General features: G+C 35.3%; 1 protein-coding gene across 1 annotated transcript in view; it reads right to left on the reverse strand.

The window, feature by feature from the left end:
• Nucleotides 1-543: 543 nt before the first annotated feature.
• PGM2L1 (phosphoglucomutase 2 like 1) overlaps nucleotides 544-18,648 on the reverse strand; it is a 62,239-nt gene continuing 44,134 nt past the window's right edge. Inside the window, exons 6-14 of the mRNA XM_061380807.1 lie at nucleotides 17,683-17,876; nucleotides 16,408-16,597; nucleotides 15,475-15,572; nucleotides 14,561-14,741; nucleotides 12,540-12,633; nucleotides 12,090-12,219; nucleotides 11,677-11,866; nucleotides 7,895-8,028; nucleotides 544-6,044 (exon numbers count right to left, since the gene is read on the reverse strand). Of these exons, the coding sequence (XP_061236791.1) occupies nucleotides 5,942-6,044; nucleotides 7,895-8,028; nucleotides 11,677-11,866; nucleotides 12,090-12,219; nucleotides 12,540-12,633; nucleotides 14,561-14,741; nucleotides 15,475-15,572; nucleotides 16,408-16,597; nucleotides 17,683-17,876 (1,314 nt within the window). The 3' untranslated portion in view covers nucleotides 544-5,941. The remainder of the gene's footprint in view (nucleotides 6,045-7,894; nucleotides 8,029-11,676; nucleotides 11,867-12,089; nucleotides 12,220-12,539; nucleotides 12,634-14,560; nucleotides 14,742-15,474; nucleotides 15,573-16,407; nucleotides 16,598-17,682; nucleotides 17,877-18,648) is intronic.

Genomic DNA, 18,648 nt, shown 5'->3' on the forward strand with positions numbered 1-18,648 from the left:
GACACGACTGAAGCGACTTAGCAGCAGCAGCAACATGGGCAGACAAATTAGGTCAATTAAAGAAGAGAAGGAAAAAATAAAAAAATAAAGAAGAGAAGGAGAAAAATAAGGTAGAAAAAGATTTAGTAATAGTTCTTTCTTCTGGGACTTTTGGCTAAAGTGAAAGTGAAAGTGAAGTCGCTCAGTTGTGTCCCACTCTTTGTGACCCCATGCACTGTAGCCCACCAGTCTCCTCCCTCCACGGGATTCTCCAAGCAAAAGTACTGGAGTGGGTTGCCATTTCCTTTTCCAGGGGATCTTCCCAACCCAGGGATCGAACCCAGGTCTCCCACATTCCAGGCAGATGCTTTAACCTCTGAGCCACCAGGGAAGCTTTTGGTTAACCAATAAAGAAATATTTACTGAGTAATGAGCTACACTACTTATTTAGGGTCAAAGTAGTTTCTAGGGTATATCATGTATATATTTTAAGAACATGTTCAGTTTGGATAGCAAACTTTATAAACTATGTAATACCTAAGATAATAAAAATTACACAGAAACTTACGCCTATGAAGAGACCTGTTTATTACTGATAACACTTCATTTGGCTAAAACCACGCACACAAATACTTAAAGTGCAAATTCTCAGAGGGAGTATTTATGATACACCCTGGTAGTCTGTAAGGAAAAATGAGAAGATGTTGACAGAAACTATTGAAACAAGGGTACAATTTTGAATTACTGGTATACAGACAAATAATTAATTCTTAACTGCATATATTTTATCTGGCATATTCAATGACGTATACAAAGAGTTTGTTTCAGCCTATAACACAAGGCCTCATCACATACAGGTGCAAATCTTGTTTGGGTGGCTCTCTTCAGACATATGATGAATTATACACTGGACAAAAATTTATCAAACGGTATCCAATTCGTTGTGACTCCCTTGGAAGGCAGCATTAGTAGGCTTATAACAGCACTAATACTAGTGATACTAAGTCTACACAGACACTTTCTTAACCTTCTTGGCCAACATCTTGCTTTCAGTGTAAAATAGTAGGCATTACATACAACTTCAAAATAGGAATATGCTCTGCTCTTGCCAAAGAAACAGAGTATTTAAGAGTATGCACGCTTAATAAACATTACTTAGTATACATATCAGTATTGAGAACTGTTTTAAAAGCTGAATCAGAAAAGTAATGTTTCCGATTGCCTAAACTATTTGTTTCTTTAGAATGAAATTCCATAATTCCTATTTTCACTAACTAAGTACTCTATAACATGTGGTGGGTGGTGTGGATATGAAAAATAATAAACCATGATCCCTGCTCTCAGGGAGCTGAGAGTCAGGTGCTCCTTCCTAGTCACGGGATGCTAATAATTAATGAGAAGAAACTGGTAAATGCTTTGGAGTATATTATAAGGTTCAGTGGTACTAAAACTATTTCAGGTCACTTCAACTTGGCATTAATACCTTCAAAGGTCACCTTCTAAAGGGAACATCTTATATACGTTCTATGTATATTTGTCACACTAGAGTCAGTGTGTCCCCTCGGGGGTATATAGCAATTGAGGCAGGGGATGGGGGAGAAAACTGAGAGCCCACGTGATAAACACAGTGCCTCTTTCTGGTGGCATCAGTTTCCACGAAGAGCGAAGGTATCATTTTTCACTAAAACAGTTTTATTACGGAGAATGCAAAAATCACATTTTCAAGACAGAACACGAAATTTTGAGTGCAGGCTGCTTCTGATTTTGCTCTCAGGCCCCTTCCCCCAAAACATTCCTGCTCCTCTGCTTTAGGATTATACTGATGGAAAAATTCGAGAAGCAAACTTTAAAGATACGCCACTTTGCCCTTACCGTGGTCACTTTCGTCATTCTTCTGTGCTCTCTTTTTTAAGTACACAGTCTTGAATTAGCAAAGAGAAGCTATGTCTTAATGAATGTAATAGTATGGTGAATATTTTAATGTCACCAACAGAAAACACTAACTTTGTTTCCAACCAGGAGTAAACTTAGGCTGTGTAAAGAGTCCAACAATGAGATATTCCCTCCTTTCCACTTAGACTCCTCATGGTTTATGATAAGATGGTTTGAGGGACAAATGTAAAAAAAAAAAAATTTTTTTCCTCAGATCTTGGGCTTTGGATGCCCAAAGTACAAGGAAACCTGAAATAAAATGCCAGATCAATTGACCATTCATTTTGGTTAGTAGGAGTCTTTCTTCATCAGTTTCTAGAGCAATCTCAGAAAACAAGTGAATTGTAAAAGGCCATAATAAATTAATATACAGTAGTATCCAAGCAGACCAAAAAAGATTATGCAACAGATTTAAAATTACTTCTTACAATGTCTTAAATATTCTCACAGTAATAACAAAATAACCAAAAGTCCATAAACAAAAACAGCTTAGGAATAAGCTTAAAGCAGTCTGAATGAATATAGTTAAGATTTCTCATAAGTGAGGTAACAGGGCAACAGTTTTTTCACAGTAACAGAATGTGGAAGGGCACCTAGGGAAGGAGGGAGGTAGAGAGAAAAAGGCATAAAACAAATTTATCCAAGCAGAATTTGGAGTTTTCAAGCATCACAAACATCAGTGGAAAACATCTGAGAGAAACACCAATAGCAGCAGTCTGTAGAACAATTTCTCCATTAAACTTCAGCTAGTATCTTTGTTGCATCAATTCCAGAAGCAACTTGCTTAAGAAATAGGAGGTCTATTCCTTATATAGATATTCCAAACATCCACTCTCTTAGAACCTTTCTGTCTGCTGAAGTTACAACATCCAAGTAATAATAATTTATATTCAAAACAAACTCCTCAAATATCCTATACATTCTTCAAGATGAACGGAATTATGTTCAAGTCGCACTGAATTTACAGGTTTAATTAAGCAGGTCTTTATACAGTGAATAAAGACTGCACTCATGCATCTACTACTCAACATATACAAAAACTATCTTGTGAGCTAAATTCTTTCAGATATGGAGTGAAACTCAAATGTTACTTTCAATGCTCTTTATGATATCATCTTTGTTCCAACCTGAGATTTCAATGAAGGAACTTTTAAAAAGTGCTAAACAGCTTTTTAGCATATGCCATAATTCTAAAATGTTTAATTGTATTAAAAAAAAATCCTTATTCCCTTTTATACTGTCCCTGCTGGAGATGGAGAACAGTCTGTTATATTACTTCTTATTTTGAGTTCTTCAATAAAAGATTTAAATAATAACTCAAGAGTTACTAAACTATCTCAACAACTTCCTCCCCTCCAGAGTTAAATGATCTTAATCTTTTGTGCTTTTTCTTATAGGTCTTATTTTTCAATCTATATTTCATTCCTTTTTATTTATGCTATATCCTCCCCTCTCCAGTTCCCATATGATCTGAAAACACAACATCCTAACAGGAACTGAATCCTATGAGGGGTACTTTTTCTCACCACCTCAAAGGTCTCCCTGGCTGCTTCTTAGCAGTCACTAATAAAAGGAGACAAAAGCATCACTATCTGCTCATCATAACAACAAGTCAACAACTTGCCCGCAGCCAGTTCATTTCCTACTTTTCGGGTGGTAAGTTTGCTCTTCACATGAAGCATTTTCCCTGCCACTTTACTGACTTTTCTATTGTTTATTTCTACTGTTTATTTCTAGTGCTTTAAGCTTGCCTGATTAATTCTTTTCTTTTCCTCAAAGCTCTAGAAAATATCAGTTTTGATCTACACACTTAATGAGAAGGCATTCATTTCCATGATACTGTACATAAAGAAAAAGATAATGTAGATCCTAAGGCTGGGTCCTACTGGCCAGTACTTCTATTTTTCTTGGTTGTCTTGTGCTACTGAATTTATTTTGTTAGACAAGTGTACACCCACTATGTCAAGCTCTTGTTAAATATCATGCTCAAGAGCTTGGCTAGAATCAAATAATTCCCTCAATCTATACTCTTTGAGAACATTTGTAACATTTTAACTTTGGATATTTAAATTTTTGACATAAGAATCCAAGCCTTAATGACTTTTCACCTTGATTAAGATGACTCCTGTTGCATTATATTGTTGCATTCAAAACTGTTCTCTTTATAACAGAATGACAAGCATGGCTTTAGTGATTATGAATGAGCTGTTGTATCATTTTAGCTCCACTTTGTTCTTCAGTCACTGAAACACAGATACTAAAACAGAACATACATTATTTTTCATATATATATATATATAGCATTGTTCATACCACTTTGTAGAATATAGGCCATTTCCTAAATGACAATCTACGTTCCTAAAAGCAAATAAAGCAAAACATTCTACACATTTCTTCTTTAGTGCAAAGCCTTTGGAAACAAACTCATTCAGGAATAGCACTCTACATTTAGCTCTATTATCTACAGTCACACAAGATTCAGCTATAAGAAAGTAAGGAAGGAACAAATGAACAATAGTGGCAATACAGTAATTTGAAAATCACATTTGGATTATCTGGAGTCAGCCAAATGTTAGCTGATTGCTGCAATAAATCAAACCATGATTTAATAAATATTCTCGTCTGTTTAATTTTATATTATTTTTCAAGGAAATAAATTCTCTCATATCACTTATCTCCCACAGGCAATTTGTTTAGTATAATTATGTACATCCAAGGCCTCATGATTGTTAACTCTTAACTATACCACGTGTGCTAAGTACTCTGTGAGCAATACAGGACAGAATACACTTTGAGAAGATTAAACAACACTTCTCTATTAACTCTTTTTCAGAGATGCAGAATCAACCAAAAGTGACATTCCCCTCCCAAAAAATTTTCCCCCACTAAAAGAGATAAATAGTACTCGTGATGAAAAACTCTACAGAAGTCAGCAAGATGTTAGGATAAACTGGACTTTAGTTTTAAAACATGTAGCTTGTTTTGTAAGATCTAAAATCTGGATGTTTTATTTCTTAGTAAAATGAGCACTACTTCATGTGATAAAGAAACATATATTCTTGTAAAAATGTAATTTAAATGTCAGACTTTTAAATTAAAAATTCACAGCTCCGTTCTTAGTTCCAGTATTTTTCTTTACTTAGAGGCTGTGCTGACACAATTCTAACATGAAGATCCTTAGCTAGTTATACTGAGCCTGTTTTTATCAAGATTTTTAAATCAACAATCTATTTTAAATAGAGGAGAAGTACCTATACAGTTTGGAAGACTTTAACTGTCTGCAAATTAACTGATTAAATTATACTCCATGGAAGAACACTATTTCAATTCAAACCATGCCTTGAGAAGGCACTGAGAAAGAACCACGCCACTGGGAGTGTTGCCACTAATTGTTTTATATTCGATAAATGTTAGACTTTTAAATAAACACAATAAATTTACACTGCACCAAGAACACCTGAAACAGAGGTGCTGAAACCACAAATTGTAACACCTGTTCTAACCTAGAAATGCTAAATATCCTATTTCAAATACTCTAATTTGTAAGTTAATATCTGCAATGCAACAATGACACTTTTCCACAGTATTCTGGGAGCAGCGCCACTCTCTTGCCAATCTTATGGATTCATTTCCTTAACTAACTCTACAATTATACAACACTTATCTTCCTTTAAGAAAAACTGTGCTATACACAATCACAAGAATATATAACTAAGCTTAATCACACTTTAATAAGAAAACTCACATTTGTAGTTTGTTTCTGTTGAAGGAAGAATGACGTGTTACCATAATACTTCTAATGTAATGACTTCTGTTCAGGATTATGAAAAAATTTGAATCATTTCTTCCCAGCCATTTCATTTCAATATTTATAGTTTGTTTAGCTAGCCAACCAAAAAGAAAGAAAATAAAGGAAAAAGATACTTGGCCAGATGACACACAGAGAGAATGCTAACATGAGTTCAATGCATGGAGTTCTTGGTTGCTCTGTTCCTTGGACCGGGGCAAAGCAACGATGTTCTGGTGAAGGCTAAACAGAACGCCAGGTCAGTCCATTTTTACTGGGCTCAAGAAAATTCTCAATCAAAGCATCAATCAGTTTCTTCAATTCCTCTTCTAGTAAGGCAGTGTCACTGAGGAAAAAGGTTAACAGTTTTGAAATTCTGTATTTCCATAGCCTTAAAATGTGCTTAAATTGTTGTAACTTTAAGAGTGCATATACTTTATGGGATGATTAAATAACTGGTAAACAAGACAGAAATTCACTCGTGTAAAACAAAACAAGGCCACAAGTGGGAAGAGGGGAATCACACTCACAGAAAACACCATTCTCACAAACTGAAATTGAACTGCATTAAAAGGAGGTTAATATCTGTGGTGTAACAATGACACATGAAACATGGATGAGTTAGAGTAAATCTAAAGACTGCTCCTAAAGCAGGCAATTTAAATGGCTCAGAACACCAATACCAGGTATTAAGATAAACTGGCTTCCTGAAATACCTCGAGGCATACCTCTTATAGATTATTATGGGGTGATACAGCATATCTTTTAGGAAGTAAAGAAAGAAGTGTGACTAAAAATATATGATGTTTAAAAGAATACCAAGTATTCTCTTCAAAGCCATCACCTGAAGAGCTGCCATTACCCCAAAAACCTCTCTTTTCAGACTGCCTTCACAGTCATTTTACAAGCTACACAACAAATTTAATTTTTATTACATTAAAAATTGCCCTTCATTTTAAACCAAAGATAGCACTGTTCAATTTGCTTTAAGCTCTGCTCTGAATGACTTAGGAGGTCATTTTCTCCCCCCAAAGGAAATAAAATCTACTCTTAAACACAAAGGTTTAGAGAAATACTAAGTAATTAATGCACATTGCTCTGAAGGCAATTCCAAAAAAAAATCTCCTTCCCAAATAGGTATTGACCAATGACAACATTATAGGAGATACTACTCATAAAAGTTTAAATACCCTCTAAATGTTATTAAAGTCAAGTTAATCACAATTTATACTCTTAGAAGGATATTAATTCAGCATATTAAGTCAAATCATATTAATGTAGAAAATGAATATTTGGCAATGAACAAATTATTTGTTGATCATTTCTTTATGCTTAGCCTAAATAGTTCAAGCTTTAAAGAATCTTCCTAGGAATATAAATTCACTAAAAAATTAAGATCCAGTTCCCAAATAATGCAGTTTTTTTGGAAAATAGTCTGGCAGTTCCTCAAAAAGTTGAACATAGAACTACCATATGACCCAGCAGTTCTCCTTATGTAAGTATGATATATACCCAAGTTAAAAGAAAATATATGTCCACACAGAAACTAGAACACAAACATTCAGACCACCATTATTCATAATAGCCAAAATATGGAAATAACCTAAATGTCCCTCCTCTGGTAAACAGATTAAAAATATGGTGTATCTATACAGTGGAATATCACTGGGCCATGAAAACAAAATTTCTAAAAAAGGAATAAGGTACTGATTCATGCTAACATGGATGAACCTTGAAAACATTATGCTAAATAAAAGATGCCAGTCACAAAGGACCACATATTGTGTGATTCCATTTATATGAAATGTCCAGAATAAGAAAATCTATAATGACAAGTAGTAGACTGGTCGTTGCCTGGGGCTGGGAAGAAGGAGAATAGGGAGTGATGGCTAACTGGGAGGGGCTTTCTTTCTGAGGTGATGAAAATGTTCTAAAATCGATTATAGTGATGTTTCCACAATTCTGAATGTACTAAAAACGACTGTATTGTGCACTTTAAATGGGTGAGCTATAGGGTTAGGGTGAGCTATAGGGTATGTGAATTACATCTCTTAACAAAGCATTTTTTAGCTCATGCTCACTGGAGTACATCGCTATCCAATGTTGTGTTAGCTTCTGGGGCACAGCAAAGTGAAATCAGTTCTGAAATCAATAAAGCTTTTCTATATGCACAATATTTTAAAAGTTGATGCCTACCTCTGGTCAGGCGATGCGCACATCTCTGCATAATACTTTATCTTCGGTTCTGTTCCACTAGTCCGAAGAGTAGCAACACAGCCATTTTGAAAAGTAAATGTAATCATTTGGCTGCTTTTGCTTACAGGCAGCACCTAGGCACAATTGCAACAACGGCTCAGTTACACTTGGTACCTTTCTTATTTTCAAGAGTTGTAAAGTACATTTCACTTATATGAGGTGGGTAAAGCAGTAAAACTCATAGAAAGAGAAAGTAGCAAGGCAGTTGCCAAGGGCTAGGGGGAGGGGGAAATGGAGACTTATTTAATGGGTATAGAGTTTCAGTTTAGCAAGATGAAGTTCTGGAGATCTGTTACACAACAATGTGATTATTAACATTACTGAGCCCTTAAAAATGGTTAAGATGACAAATTTTATGTTTTTTTGTGTGTGTGTGTGTGCTCAGTCATTCAGTAGTGTCCAGCTCTTGGCGACCCTATGGACTGTAGCCTGCTAGGCTCCTCTGTCCATGATATTATCCAGGTAAGAACACTGGCATGGGTTGCTATTTCCTCCTCCAGGGGATCTTCCTGACTCAGGGATTAAACCTGTGTCTCCTGCACTGGCAGCAGATTCTTTACTACTGAGCTACCTGGGAAGCCCCTGCATTTTTTTTTTTTTTTACTGCAATTAAAAATTTTTTAATATTTTAAAGAACTTCAAAATACAAAAGATTACACTCATAATTCATAACTGTACCATTTACTGACTATTTATAATTGTAGAAGCATTGGATTATATACCTTATACACATGATCTCCAGACCTCAACAATAACCCTGCAAAGTAAATATTACTGACAATTTACAGACAAGGTTCAGAGAGGGTAAACGACCTGTTCAAGGTAATCAGCTAAGTGGCAGAGCAAGAAGTTGAAACCTGGCCTATCTGTCCCAAAGTCCAAACTACCTCTACTTTTGCAAAGTGCTTTACAACTTCAAGACACTTTCACAGATAGTTTTTCAACAGTCTCCAAAGCAGAGTGCACACATCCTAGAGGGCAGGCAAAATAACCCACTGGGGTACAAATATATATAATTAGCTAAAAATTAAACAAGAATGAAGCTTTACTGACATAAATATATAGATTAACACAGGTACTCTTCCTGCACCACAAATCAGTCCGTGAAGGCGTCTCGAGGGAACCATGTGCGTTGTACTAGGGTGGAGGGGTTGACAGTGGAGCCTTTCTTTCCTCAGGTGTCCTGAGCTTGATCCTCTCTGTGACTGGTACCCCTAGTTGCATAAGACAGAGACCTTCCTTCCCTCTGTTCCACTCACAGACCATCAACTAGCAAGTCCTGGTTATTCTATCCTTTATTTAACTCAGCTTTGTCAGGCTCTCTCCTTCACTACTGCTACCATATTACATTCAGGCTCCTGTTGTCTCTCATCTCCATTACCAAACAGCGTACTAATTGATCTTCTTCTCACCCTCTCTAACCCACTCACCATACATGCCATCCTTCCTTGCACTCCATACTACTGCTGTAGAGAACTACTTGCGGTTCCTTGAAAGAAAACATGACTTCTCACCTCCAGACGTAGCGCTTACTGCTCCCTTTGCCTCAAACATCCTCTGTTCCTCCCACATCTGGATAACTCCTGCCCAAACTCTAGAACTCAGCTCACAAAAGTCCTCTGCAAAGCCCTGTACGAGCCCCTCAGGTCTGAGTAAGGGTCTTTCCTATGCTCTTTCATGGCACTCTTACACACCCCCTAATCATTTTGTAATCAGTTTACTTGACTGTTTCCCTACTAGATTCCTACAGTGTCTAGTCATTACTGTCTTCTCAGTGTAGCACAGAAGGGTTTTGATAAATGCCTGTTGAACACACAGATGAATGTCAATCTGAAGTTGGAGAAGAAAGAACTCAGGAAGTCTTTGACAGTCACTATGTGACCCCAGGGGATTAACAAATATCTATACTACAAGCCTTACAAAATGTGTTGTAAGCATTAGTGGAGAATAGATAGGAAAGTGCTTGGAATAACAAATATCATAAACTTTAAAGGGAGTCAAGAGGGGAAAAGCATCATACCAAGAACTATTCTAACCATAGCAACACTAGAGAAATAAAAAGAAGCAAAACATTTAGTTCTTCTTTTCAAGTAGTTTATAAACACAGAAAAACATACGTACATACAGACAGAATAACAACAACGAACCAATTTTGGTTGACTGGCTGAAAATACACAAAGGGAATATAGGTAGTATTCTACATAAGAGGCTGCAGATTTTCCAAAATATATTATGCTCCTAGACTCTTGAGACAATATCAGACCATTATACATGGAAATTTAGGTTAATAATAACAATCATAATAATAACAAAATAAATATAATCAGCAAATCTATGGCATTTAAATGTTAGTTGAGCACCTACTGTGTAGGCAAGAGCTTTGAGAGGCATAAAGGTATATTAGAAATGAATCTGCCATGCAAAAGGCAATGGTAACATGACATAGAAAGTGATAAGTGAGCAGAGGAAGGCACAATCTATAAAGAAACCTCAGGAGGAAGATATCTGATTATGAGACCTGGAGGGTACATGGAGGAGGTGACATCTGCATGAAGTCTTAAATAATGGCTAAAGTGTGAATCTGCAGCAGTAGGAAGAAAAGGTGGACTAAGGAAAAAGCTTGAGCAAAAATAGAAAAATAATTTTTTAATGTATATATGTAAGAAGTATTTGTAAGTTATTCCATTTGGCTGGAGGTATAGGAAATAAGGTTGAAAAGGGATACCACTGAGCCACCTAGGAAGCCACGCATTCACAGGGAATAAGGTTGAAAGGGAAGTTAAAACTTCCCTAGAAAGACACATAGCTTTGAAATTATAGGCATTTATTTATTTATTTTTTTAGGTGCTAAGATTATCAGTAAAACATTCATCTTTTAAAAAGTTATAGTCTATTTTTAAAATTTTAATTGAAATATAGTTGATTTATAATGTGTTAGTTTCAGGTGTATATATTCTTTTTTAGATTCTTTTCCATTATAGGTTATTACAAGATATTGAGTATAGTTCATACTATGAAGTAGGTCCATGTTGGTCATTTATTTAATGTGTGTATATTTTAACTCCAAAGAAAGTTAGTGACTTAGTCGTGTCTGACTCTTTGTAATCCCATGGACTGTAGCCCACCAGACTCCTCTGTCCGTGGAATTCTCCAGGCAAGAATACTGGACTGGGTTGCCATTTCCTTTTCCAGAGGATCTTCCTGACCCAGGGATTGAATCCAGGTCTCCCGCATTGCAGGTGGACTCTTTACCAACTGAGCCACCTTTAACTCCAAACTCCTACTTAATCCCCCATCCCTTTTCTCCTTTTGTAAGCAAAAGTTTGTTTTCTCTGACTGTGAGTCTGTTTTGTAAATAAGTTCATTTGTATAATTTTTTAGATTCCACATAAAAGCAATATCATATGATGAAATTATAGGCTTTTAGACTCAAAAAAATTTCAACATTATTTAGCATTATCACACTTTTTCCCTCCCTCCCACCCTCCCTTCCTCATTCTGTCTCTCATCCTCTTTCCCATTCCCCACCCTCAGGGCATACTATGCCCTTGGGGAGTAATGAGGACAGGATGGGTGAGAGTCAGAACCAGTTAGTGAACTTACAACTGCTTTGGAGAAAAACAAGGATCCTAAGTTTTAAGAAACTCACAGGCTTGACCTTCCATTTTGTTGTAGTATGAATTATTACAAATTGTTAAAAACTTAAAAATATAGGTACTTACTGATTTCTTATTAGGCTGGCTGCTGTCATATCCAGTGGTAATATCTCGTACATGCAGTATAGCAAATGCCCCACAAAACTTTGGGTATTCTTTTGGAGAATCAAAATTGCGAAGCCTTTCAAATATACTTTTGATGGTAGTTGGATCATAACATAAGAAATATGAAGTTTTTGAAATATGATAACCATATCTGTACAAAGATTTAAAGTGTTAAAATCAGATTTCAAGTCACTCTTTAGAAAAGTACAAATTAAAGATAAGCCTATTATTGTGTTAAGCAGATAGTGGCAGTTCTTAATGCAGACAATATTAGTACTTTTTAAAAAGGAATGACTATTCCTCAAAACAAGTTTATAAAGTTAAAAGTAGCACCAAAAAAATTAGAACACGAAATTCCAAATAGTAGAACTTACTTTTCATAAACATTAATCAGTTGCTGTTTCAATGTTATGTTCATGGTTTCCAGGTAAGATGCCATCTCAGCAACAACAACAGCTGCACTCACACCATCTTTATCCAAAACTGAAGTTCCACACAGAAAACCTAAGAATTAAAAAAATCTTTAAAAAGGAGGAAAACATAAGCCTATATATAATTTTAGTAGTTTCATATTTCTTCAGAAGGATCAATGTATTTCAGAGCCTGGTAATAAAGGAAACCTATTGATACTTAGCATATGTAGGTGACCTTTAAGGGTTTGTTTTTTTCCTGATGAGAAATGTATCTACACATTTCTGAGTTCTTGATAGTTTTTATAACTCAAAGTGTAAAACCAGATGACAAAAATTCCTCTCTTCAGAATCACTATATTTGAAAAAAGTGCTCTCATTCATATTTCAAATATTTTAATATTTACTACATACCTATAGACTCTTCAAATGAAAAAAGGACTTCTTTCCCATTTTCCAGGAGGTCTTTTATCCTACTTCCAATCCATTTAAAACCTGGTAATGTTTCCTGAAATGCAGAAGAGGCCACTCTAGTTAAGTGACTCTTTCAAAAAATATATATATTAGAGAAAAGCCCATTACTAAATGCACATAACACTTTGATAATGATCTGTTATGGTCTTCAGTCCACAAAGATTTATACAGTGGTAAACATATAGTCATAAAGTGCATGGATATATACACTGCCACAACTGATGACCTGCTATTTATCAAGCATAGTAATAGTGATATAATTCACCAAATATAATCCAGTAAGTGGTGATGTATATAGTCACAAAGTACCATAAATCCACACATGTATTATGATCATACACTATTTATCAAGCACTGTAATAATTGCTTTACATCATTTATCTTTTTCAATGCTCACAAAAACTCTGTTACTGAAACAGAGGCTCAGAGGTTCAGTAAATTTGCCCAAGAGTACCCTGCATATGAGAGAGCCAGGATTCAATATCACTTCTCAGAAACTGCTCTCTAAGTTGCATTATAAGCACTAATGTAAAAGTGCCTACAAAGGTTGTAATTTAGTCCCTCTGAGTAACCAAAGGCCATAAAGTTTTTAACAATGCACTTTCAACATTATCACAACATATACTTGAACCAAGTATACTTTTACCATAACACCATGGCCCAAATAAAATGATCAAGAAAGTTACTAGGTTTGGTAATTAGATTTGAGGACTTTTCATCTGATGAGCTAGTGTGCATTCTAAAGACACGAACTGCTTTAGAGTCAGAAGAGCATGTGATACACAGTGACTCTAGAGCTCTCTTACTAATTTAAGATTTCTCATTCACCTCTCCACCTCCTCACTGGGAAAAACACAATAAAAGCCCCAAATCTCTACAGCACCACCTCCGGGAATAAAAACAAGAAAGCACATATATAATATTGGTCTTTAGAATCACATTTTTTCTCTTTTGTGCTCATTATGCATTTTCTTGCTACAAGGAAAAGACCCTGATGCTGGGAAAGACTGACGACAGGAGGAAAAGCGGGCAACAGAGGATGAGACGGTTCGATAGCATCACTGACTCAATGAACCTGAGTTTGAGCAAACTCCGGGAGATAGTATATGACAGAGAAGCCTGGCGTGCTGCAGTACATGGGGTCGCAGAGTTGGATACGACTGAGTGACTGAACAACAACAATAGTAATTCAGAATTTTAGGTTTGAATGAATTTTCAATTTCTTCTATTTTGCTATTTGTAATTTAGAAACCCAGAGATTGAACGTTCTATTTCATTAAGAAAGGTACAATTTTCTTTTAGTTAGCCTATTAGTGTTAAGACCTATAGCCTGACTGTGGCTCAAGGCCCAGAGGTGACTTTTTCACTGATACTTGGCAAAGCAGGCAGAGGAAAAGCAACTTAATTGGCATTAGTCCCAGTAGCTATAAAAGGGGTCAGTTTAACTGCCCAAGGTTCACAAAGGTTAATGATCTGTGCTGAGAGAGAATCATTGTGTTTTTTGGATGTAGATCACTGGGTCTTAATTTGTAATTTAGGAGACTACTTAAAGTTTCTTTTTTTAAATTTTATTTAAAAGTTTCTTAAGACTGAACCTGAAGAGGCTAAATAAGCGGTCATGACACCTACAGATTTTTGGAGTGGAGTTTATGTTATTTATGAGGTCACTGGGAGCCAGATTTTCTTGGTAGGAAAGCCAGATACTGTTGTATGGAAAAATAAGCATTAATGCAATTTGTAAGAATGTTTATCTTAGTTTCAGAAACTTACATATAGGATGAATTTGGCTCAAGGTTTCCAAACTATCAAAAAGACTTAATCTTTTAGTTAAGTGTTAATAGAGTTTGAAAAAAAGAGGGAATTAGAAATGAAATCAATAAAAGTCAACTTTGGTGGGGAGATGGCTTTAGCTTACAGAAAGAGGTTTAGAAAAGGAGCACATAGATATTACCTATTCTTACCTCAAAGTGAAATCCTTCTTTTAGTGCAATTGCCTTCAAAATTTTGGAAGAGACTGTGGTGGCTAACATATAAATGTTGTTCACATCAGCATTTCTTGATTTACTTTTCTTCCAGCAATCAAACATCCACCACCCAAACAAGGCGGCCAACTCATTCCCTGTGAAAACTTTCCAAACACCACTGCAGAGAGAATGAAAATTCAAGGCAAGATCTTTGTAACTTCTCATTAAAACTTCTTGACCCTAGGACCTACCAATTACCATCCTTCACAAAGGGAAACCTAAAGACTACTGTATGGGATTTTTGAGAAAACATTTACTATTTCTTTTCTAACTGATCAGGGTGAGCTTAGGGTAAGAGTGGCAGCAATGTACTTTGAAAAGCTTTGACACTGTTACTTGTATTTTCTTACTTAAAGAGAAAAAAGTTATAATATGGTGTCCTTTTTATGTAAGGACATTTGTCATGACATTATAATGGCAAAAATACACAACAATCCAAAGAACCATGATTAGGAAATGATTACATTCATAAAGCAATCTTTTGAGATACTACACTAATTTAAAAATCAATATTTTAAACAATATTTAAAGATAGAGGAAAATGCTCATAGTACAATATTATGTGGAAAATAATCAAGACACAAAAGTAGTTATATATATATATATATATATATATATAGGATGATCACAATTTTATAAAAAACAAATATATCTTGAATATTTGAATGAAGAAAACATAGGAAGGAAACGTCAAAATATCAACGTAAGTGGTTATCTCTGGATAGTGGGCTTACAGGAGATTTCTTTTCTTTTTGTTTTTTTAAAATTATTTCCAATGAGCCTGTAAGACTTAAAATCAAAAACTGTTTTTCAAAGTTTAAGATTTTAATCAACTAACAGCTTCTACTTACTTCTCCTGAAGTTCTGCCACCGCTAGTCGGTCTGCATCAGGATCTGTAGCCAGCACTATCCGGGCATTTTCTTTCTCTGCCAGTCTCAAAGAAAGTTCCTGAAATAGTGACCCAAAAGGCTGAATTACATTGAAGATGTTAAATTCAAAGTTCATATTCCTAAATGTAGGCACTGTATTAGTGATAATGAATTTTAGAAGGGAATATAGTTTGGCTAACTTTTTTTAACTTTATTTCATAGCAGTATAGTTAGATTTACAAGGTGTTGATATCTGCTGTACAGCAAAGTGGTTCAGGTACACATATATATATTCATTCTTTTTCATATTCTTTTCCACTATGGTTTATCACAGGATACTGAATATAGTTCCCTGTGCTATATAGTAGGACCTTGTTGTTTATCCATTCCATATGTAATAGTTTGCATCTGCTAATCTAGTTTGGCTAAATTTAAAATAAGACTAGGAAGTAGGGAAATCCACCATAGGGATTTCAAACAAAACAGAATATATGGCTCTGCTGCTGCTACTGCTGCTAAGTCACTTCAGTCGTGTCCAACTCTGCGACCCCATAGACGGCAGCCCGCCAGGCTCCCCTGTCCCTGGGATTCTCCAGGCAAGAACACTGGATTGGGTTGCCATTTCCTTCTCCAATACGTGAAAGTGAAACGTGAAAGTGAAGTCGCTCAGTCGTGTCTGACTCAGCGACCCCATGGACTGCAGCCCACCAGGCTCCTCCATCCATGGGATTTTCCAGGCAAGAGTACTGGAGTGGGGTGCCATCGCCTTCTCTGATATATGGCTCTAATATAATTTAAAAGATGTAAGCTAAAGTAGTTTTTGCTTCTGTAAGTAATCTTTGAATTGTCAGAGTCCTATCCACATGATAAACTTTAATATACTAAATCATAATTTAAATACAGAAAAAATATACCAGCACAGATTCTCCTTCTTCAGGATTTGGGCATTTAACAGTAGAAAAGTCTGGATCAGGATCTTTTTGTTCTGGTACTGGAATTGGAGGCTTAAAACCAAATACTTGAAAAGCCAATTGTACATAGTCATGTCCGACTCCATGAAAAGATGTATGTACAAATTTCAAGGTGGTCTTTGAGTTTAATTCCCTGTAAAGGAAAATATCATTCAATCACTGTCATAAAATTCATTACTTGTGGTATACTTAAAATAATCTCAAGAAAAGGCTAAAATCTATTTTGTCAGGATAGGAAAACTACACTCAACAAACCATAACGTTTTCTGAACAGTGTTAGCTATTTATGGAACAGTTATAGAAACATGGAAATTGGTAAAGAAAACTCAAATTTTAGAGGAAATTTCCTTTTCTTACATACAGTGAATATATATATTGAGTTATAATTTTTAACAACTTTATTAAGAGGTAATTAGTAGTAGTTAAAAAGTAGTTTAAAAGTGTTAGTGGCTAAGTCATGTCTGACTCTTTGTGACCCCGGGGACCGTAGCCTATCAGGCTCCTCTGTCCATGGAATTCTCCAGGCAAGAATACAGGAGTGGGTAGCCATTCCCTTCTCCAGGGAATCTTCCTGACCCAGAGATTGATCCCAGGTCTCTTGCATTACAGGTGAATTCTTTACCATCTGAGCCACCAGGAAACCCATCAATATACTATAAATTCATCCTTCTAAAGTACACAATTCAGTGGTTTTCACTATATTCACAGAGTTGTTCAACCATTACCATAATCAATTTTAGAAAATTCTAATTACCCCCCAAAAAACTCCATACCCCAGAGCCACCACACCCTAACCCTCCCATTTTTCCCAGCCATAGGCAACCACTAATATACTTTCTGTTTCTATCTCTATAGATTTGTCTACACTAGACATTTCCTATCAATATAATCATACAATATGTGGTCCTTTGTGACTGGCTTCCTTCACTTAGCCTATTTTTAAAATTTACCCATGTTGTAGTATGCAACAGTATTTCTTTTTTTTACTGCTGAATAATATTTCAATGTATGGATATACTACGAATATATTTCTAGCCATTCATCTATTGATGAATATTTGAATATTTGGGTTATTTCTACTTTTGGACTACTATGAACTGTACTATTTACCTATAATTTTAATATAATGAATAGCCAACACATTTTTATCCTTATTTTTTTCTGTTATTTGTTAATCTTATGTTAAGGTAATATTATCCTACATTCCCCCTTGGATACCTGTAAAAGCAAATTTTTTTAAGATCATCCATGTATCTCCTACAAATGTCCTGCAGAGGATCTCTCTTTAGTGGGCTGGTATCCACTAAATTATCATTCCAAGAACCATTCCAGGGTTCCACACATTCTTCTATGCATTTCAGAATTTCTTTATCATGAGGAGATGTGATCTGAGCACCATTTTCCCAATAAACCTAGAAGATAGGTAAACACAGCTATAAGCACTTGAAATGTTGACCATATGTTTTCTTAGCTACAGTAGGGATATTTGACTTTACAAAGAAGCATACCAAATTAGTCAAGCAGACAATGTCAACGCTGGACTAACTTAATAAATACCTAAGGATACTGATGGTAATGATTCCAAAGGGACTTTTCAACAAAATGATTCTGTATTATTTTCTCATTTAGAAGTACATTTTAATAACAATACAAGTAAAAATATAATCAGGGCACCATTATGACATTGTTAAAATATGCAAATATCATAGCATCCAATCATAATCTTAGATCTATAACTATATACTAAAGAAGATCTAAGAAACCATGGAAAAAACTTGATATTATGAAATTTTAGCATTATAAAGTGGTTCTGTTATATGATAAAGAAGAATTTATTTTTCAGCTATAAATTAAACTAGAATTTATGTCACACCAAATAGTCTATTCCAGGGAAGACAACAAACATATTAATTATTCCATACACATTTCAGTATATGTATTTTCAGTATTTAATGAAAATACATTTCATTAAGTTGTCAGTCTGTCAAGTAGCCAAATCAACAAGACATTAGGAACAGCTAACAAAAAAAGCAGAAAATGTATTTCTGTAATTCACAGGATCTCAAAGTTAGAAGGGACTCATCTATACCAACTTCTCCTATGTATTTGACATCAATCCCTTCTACCACATCCTGAATGAAGGAAAGAAGAATACATTTGAATATATACTATGTACCAAACTTT

The sequence above is a fragment of the Bos javanicus genome, chromosome 15 (genome assembly GCF_032452875.1).
Source record: "Bos javanicus breed banteng chromosome 15, ARS-OSU_banteng_1.0, whole genome shotgun sequence".
Taxonomy (NCBI): Eukaryota; Metazoa; Chordata; class Mammalia; order Artiodactyla; family Bovidae; genus Bos; species Bos javanicus.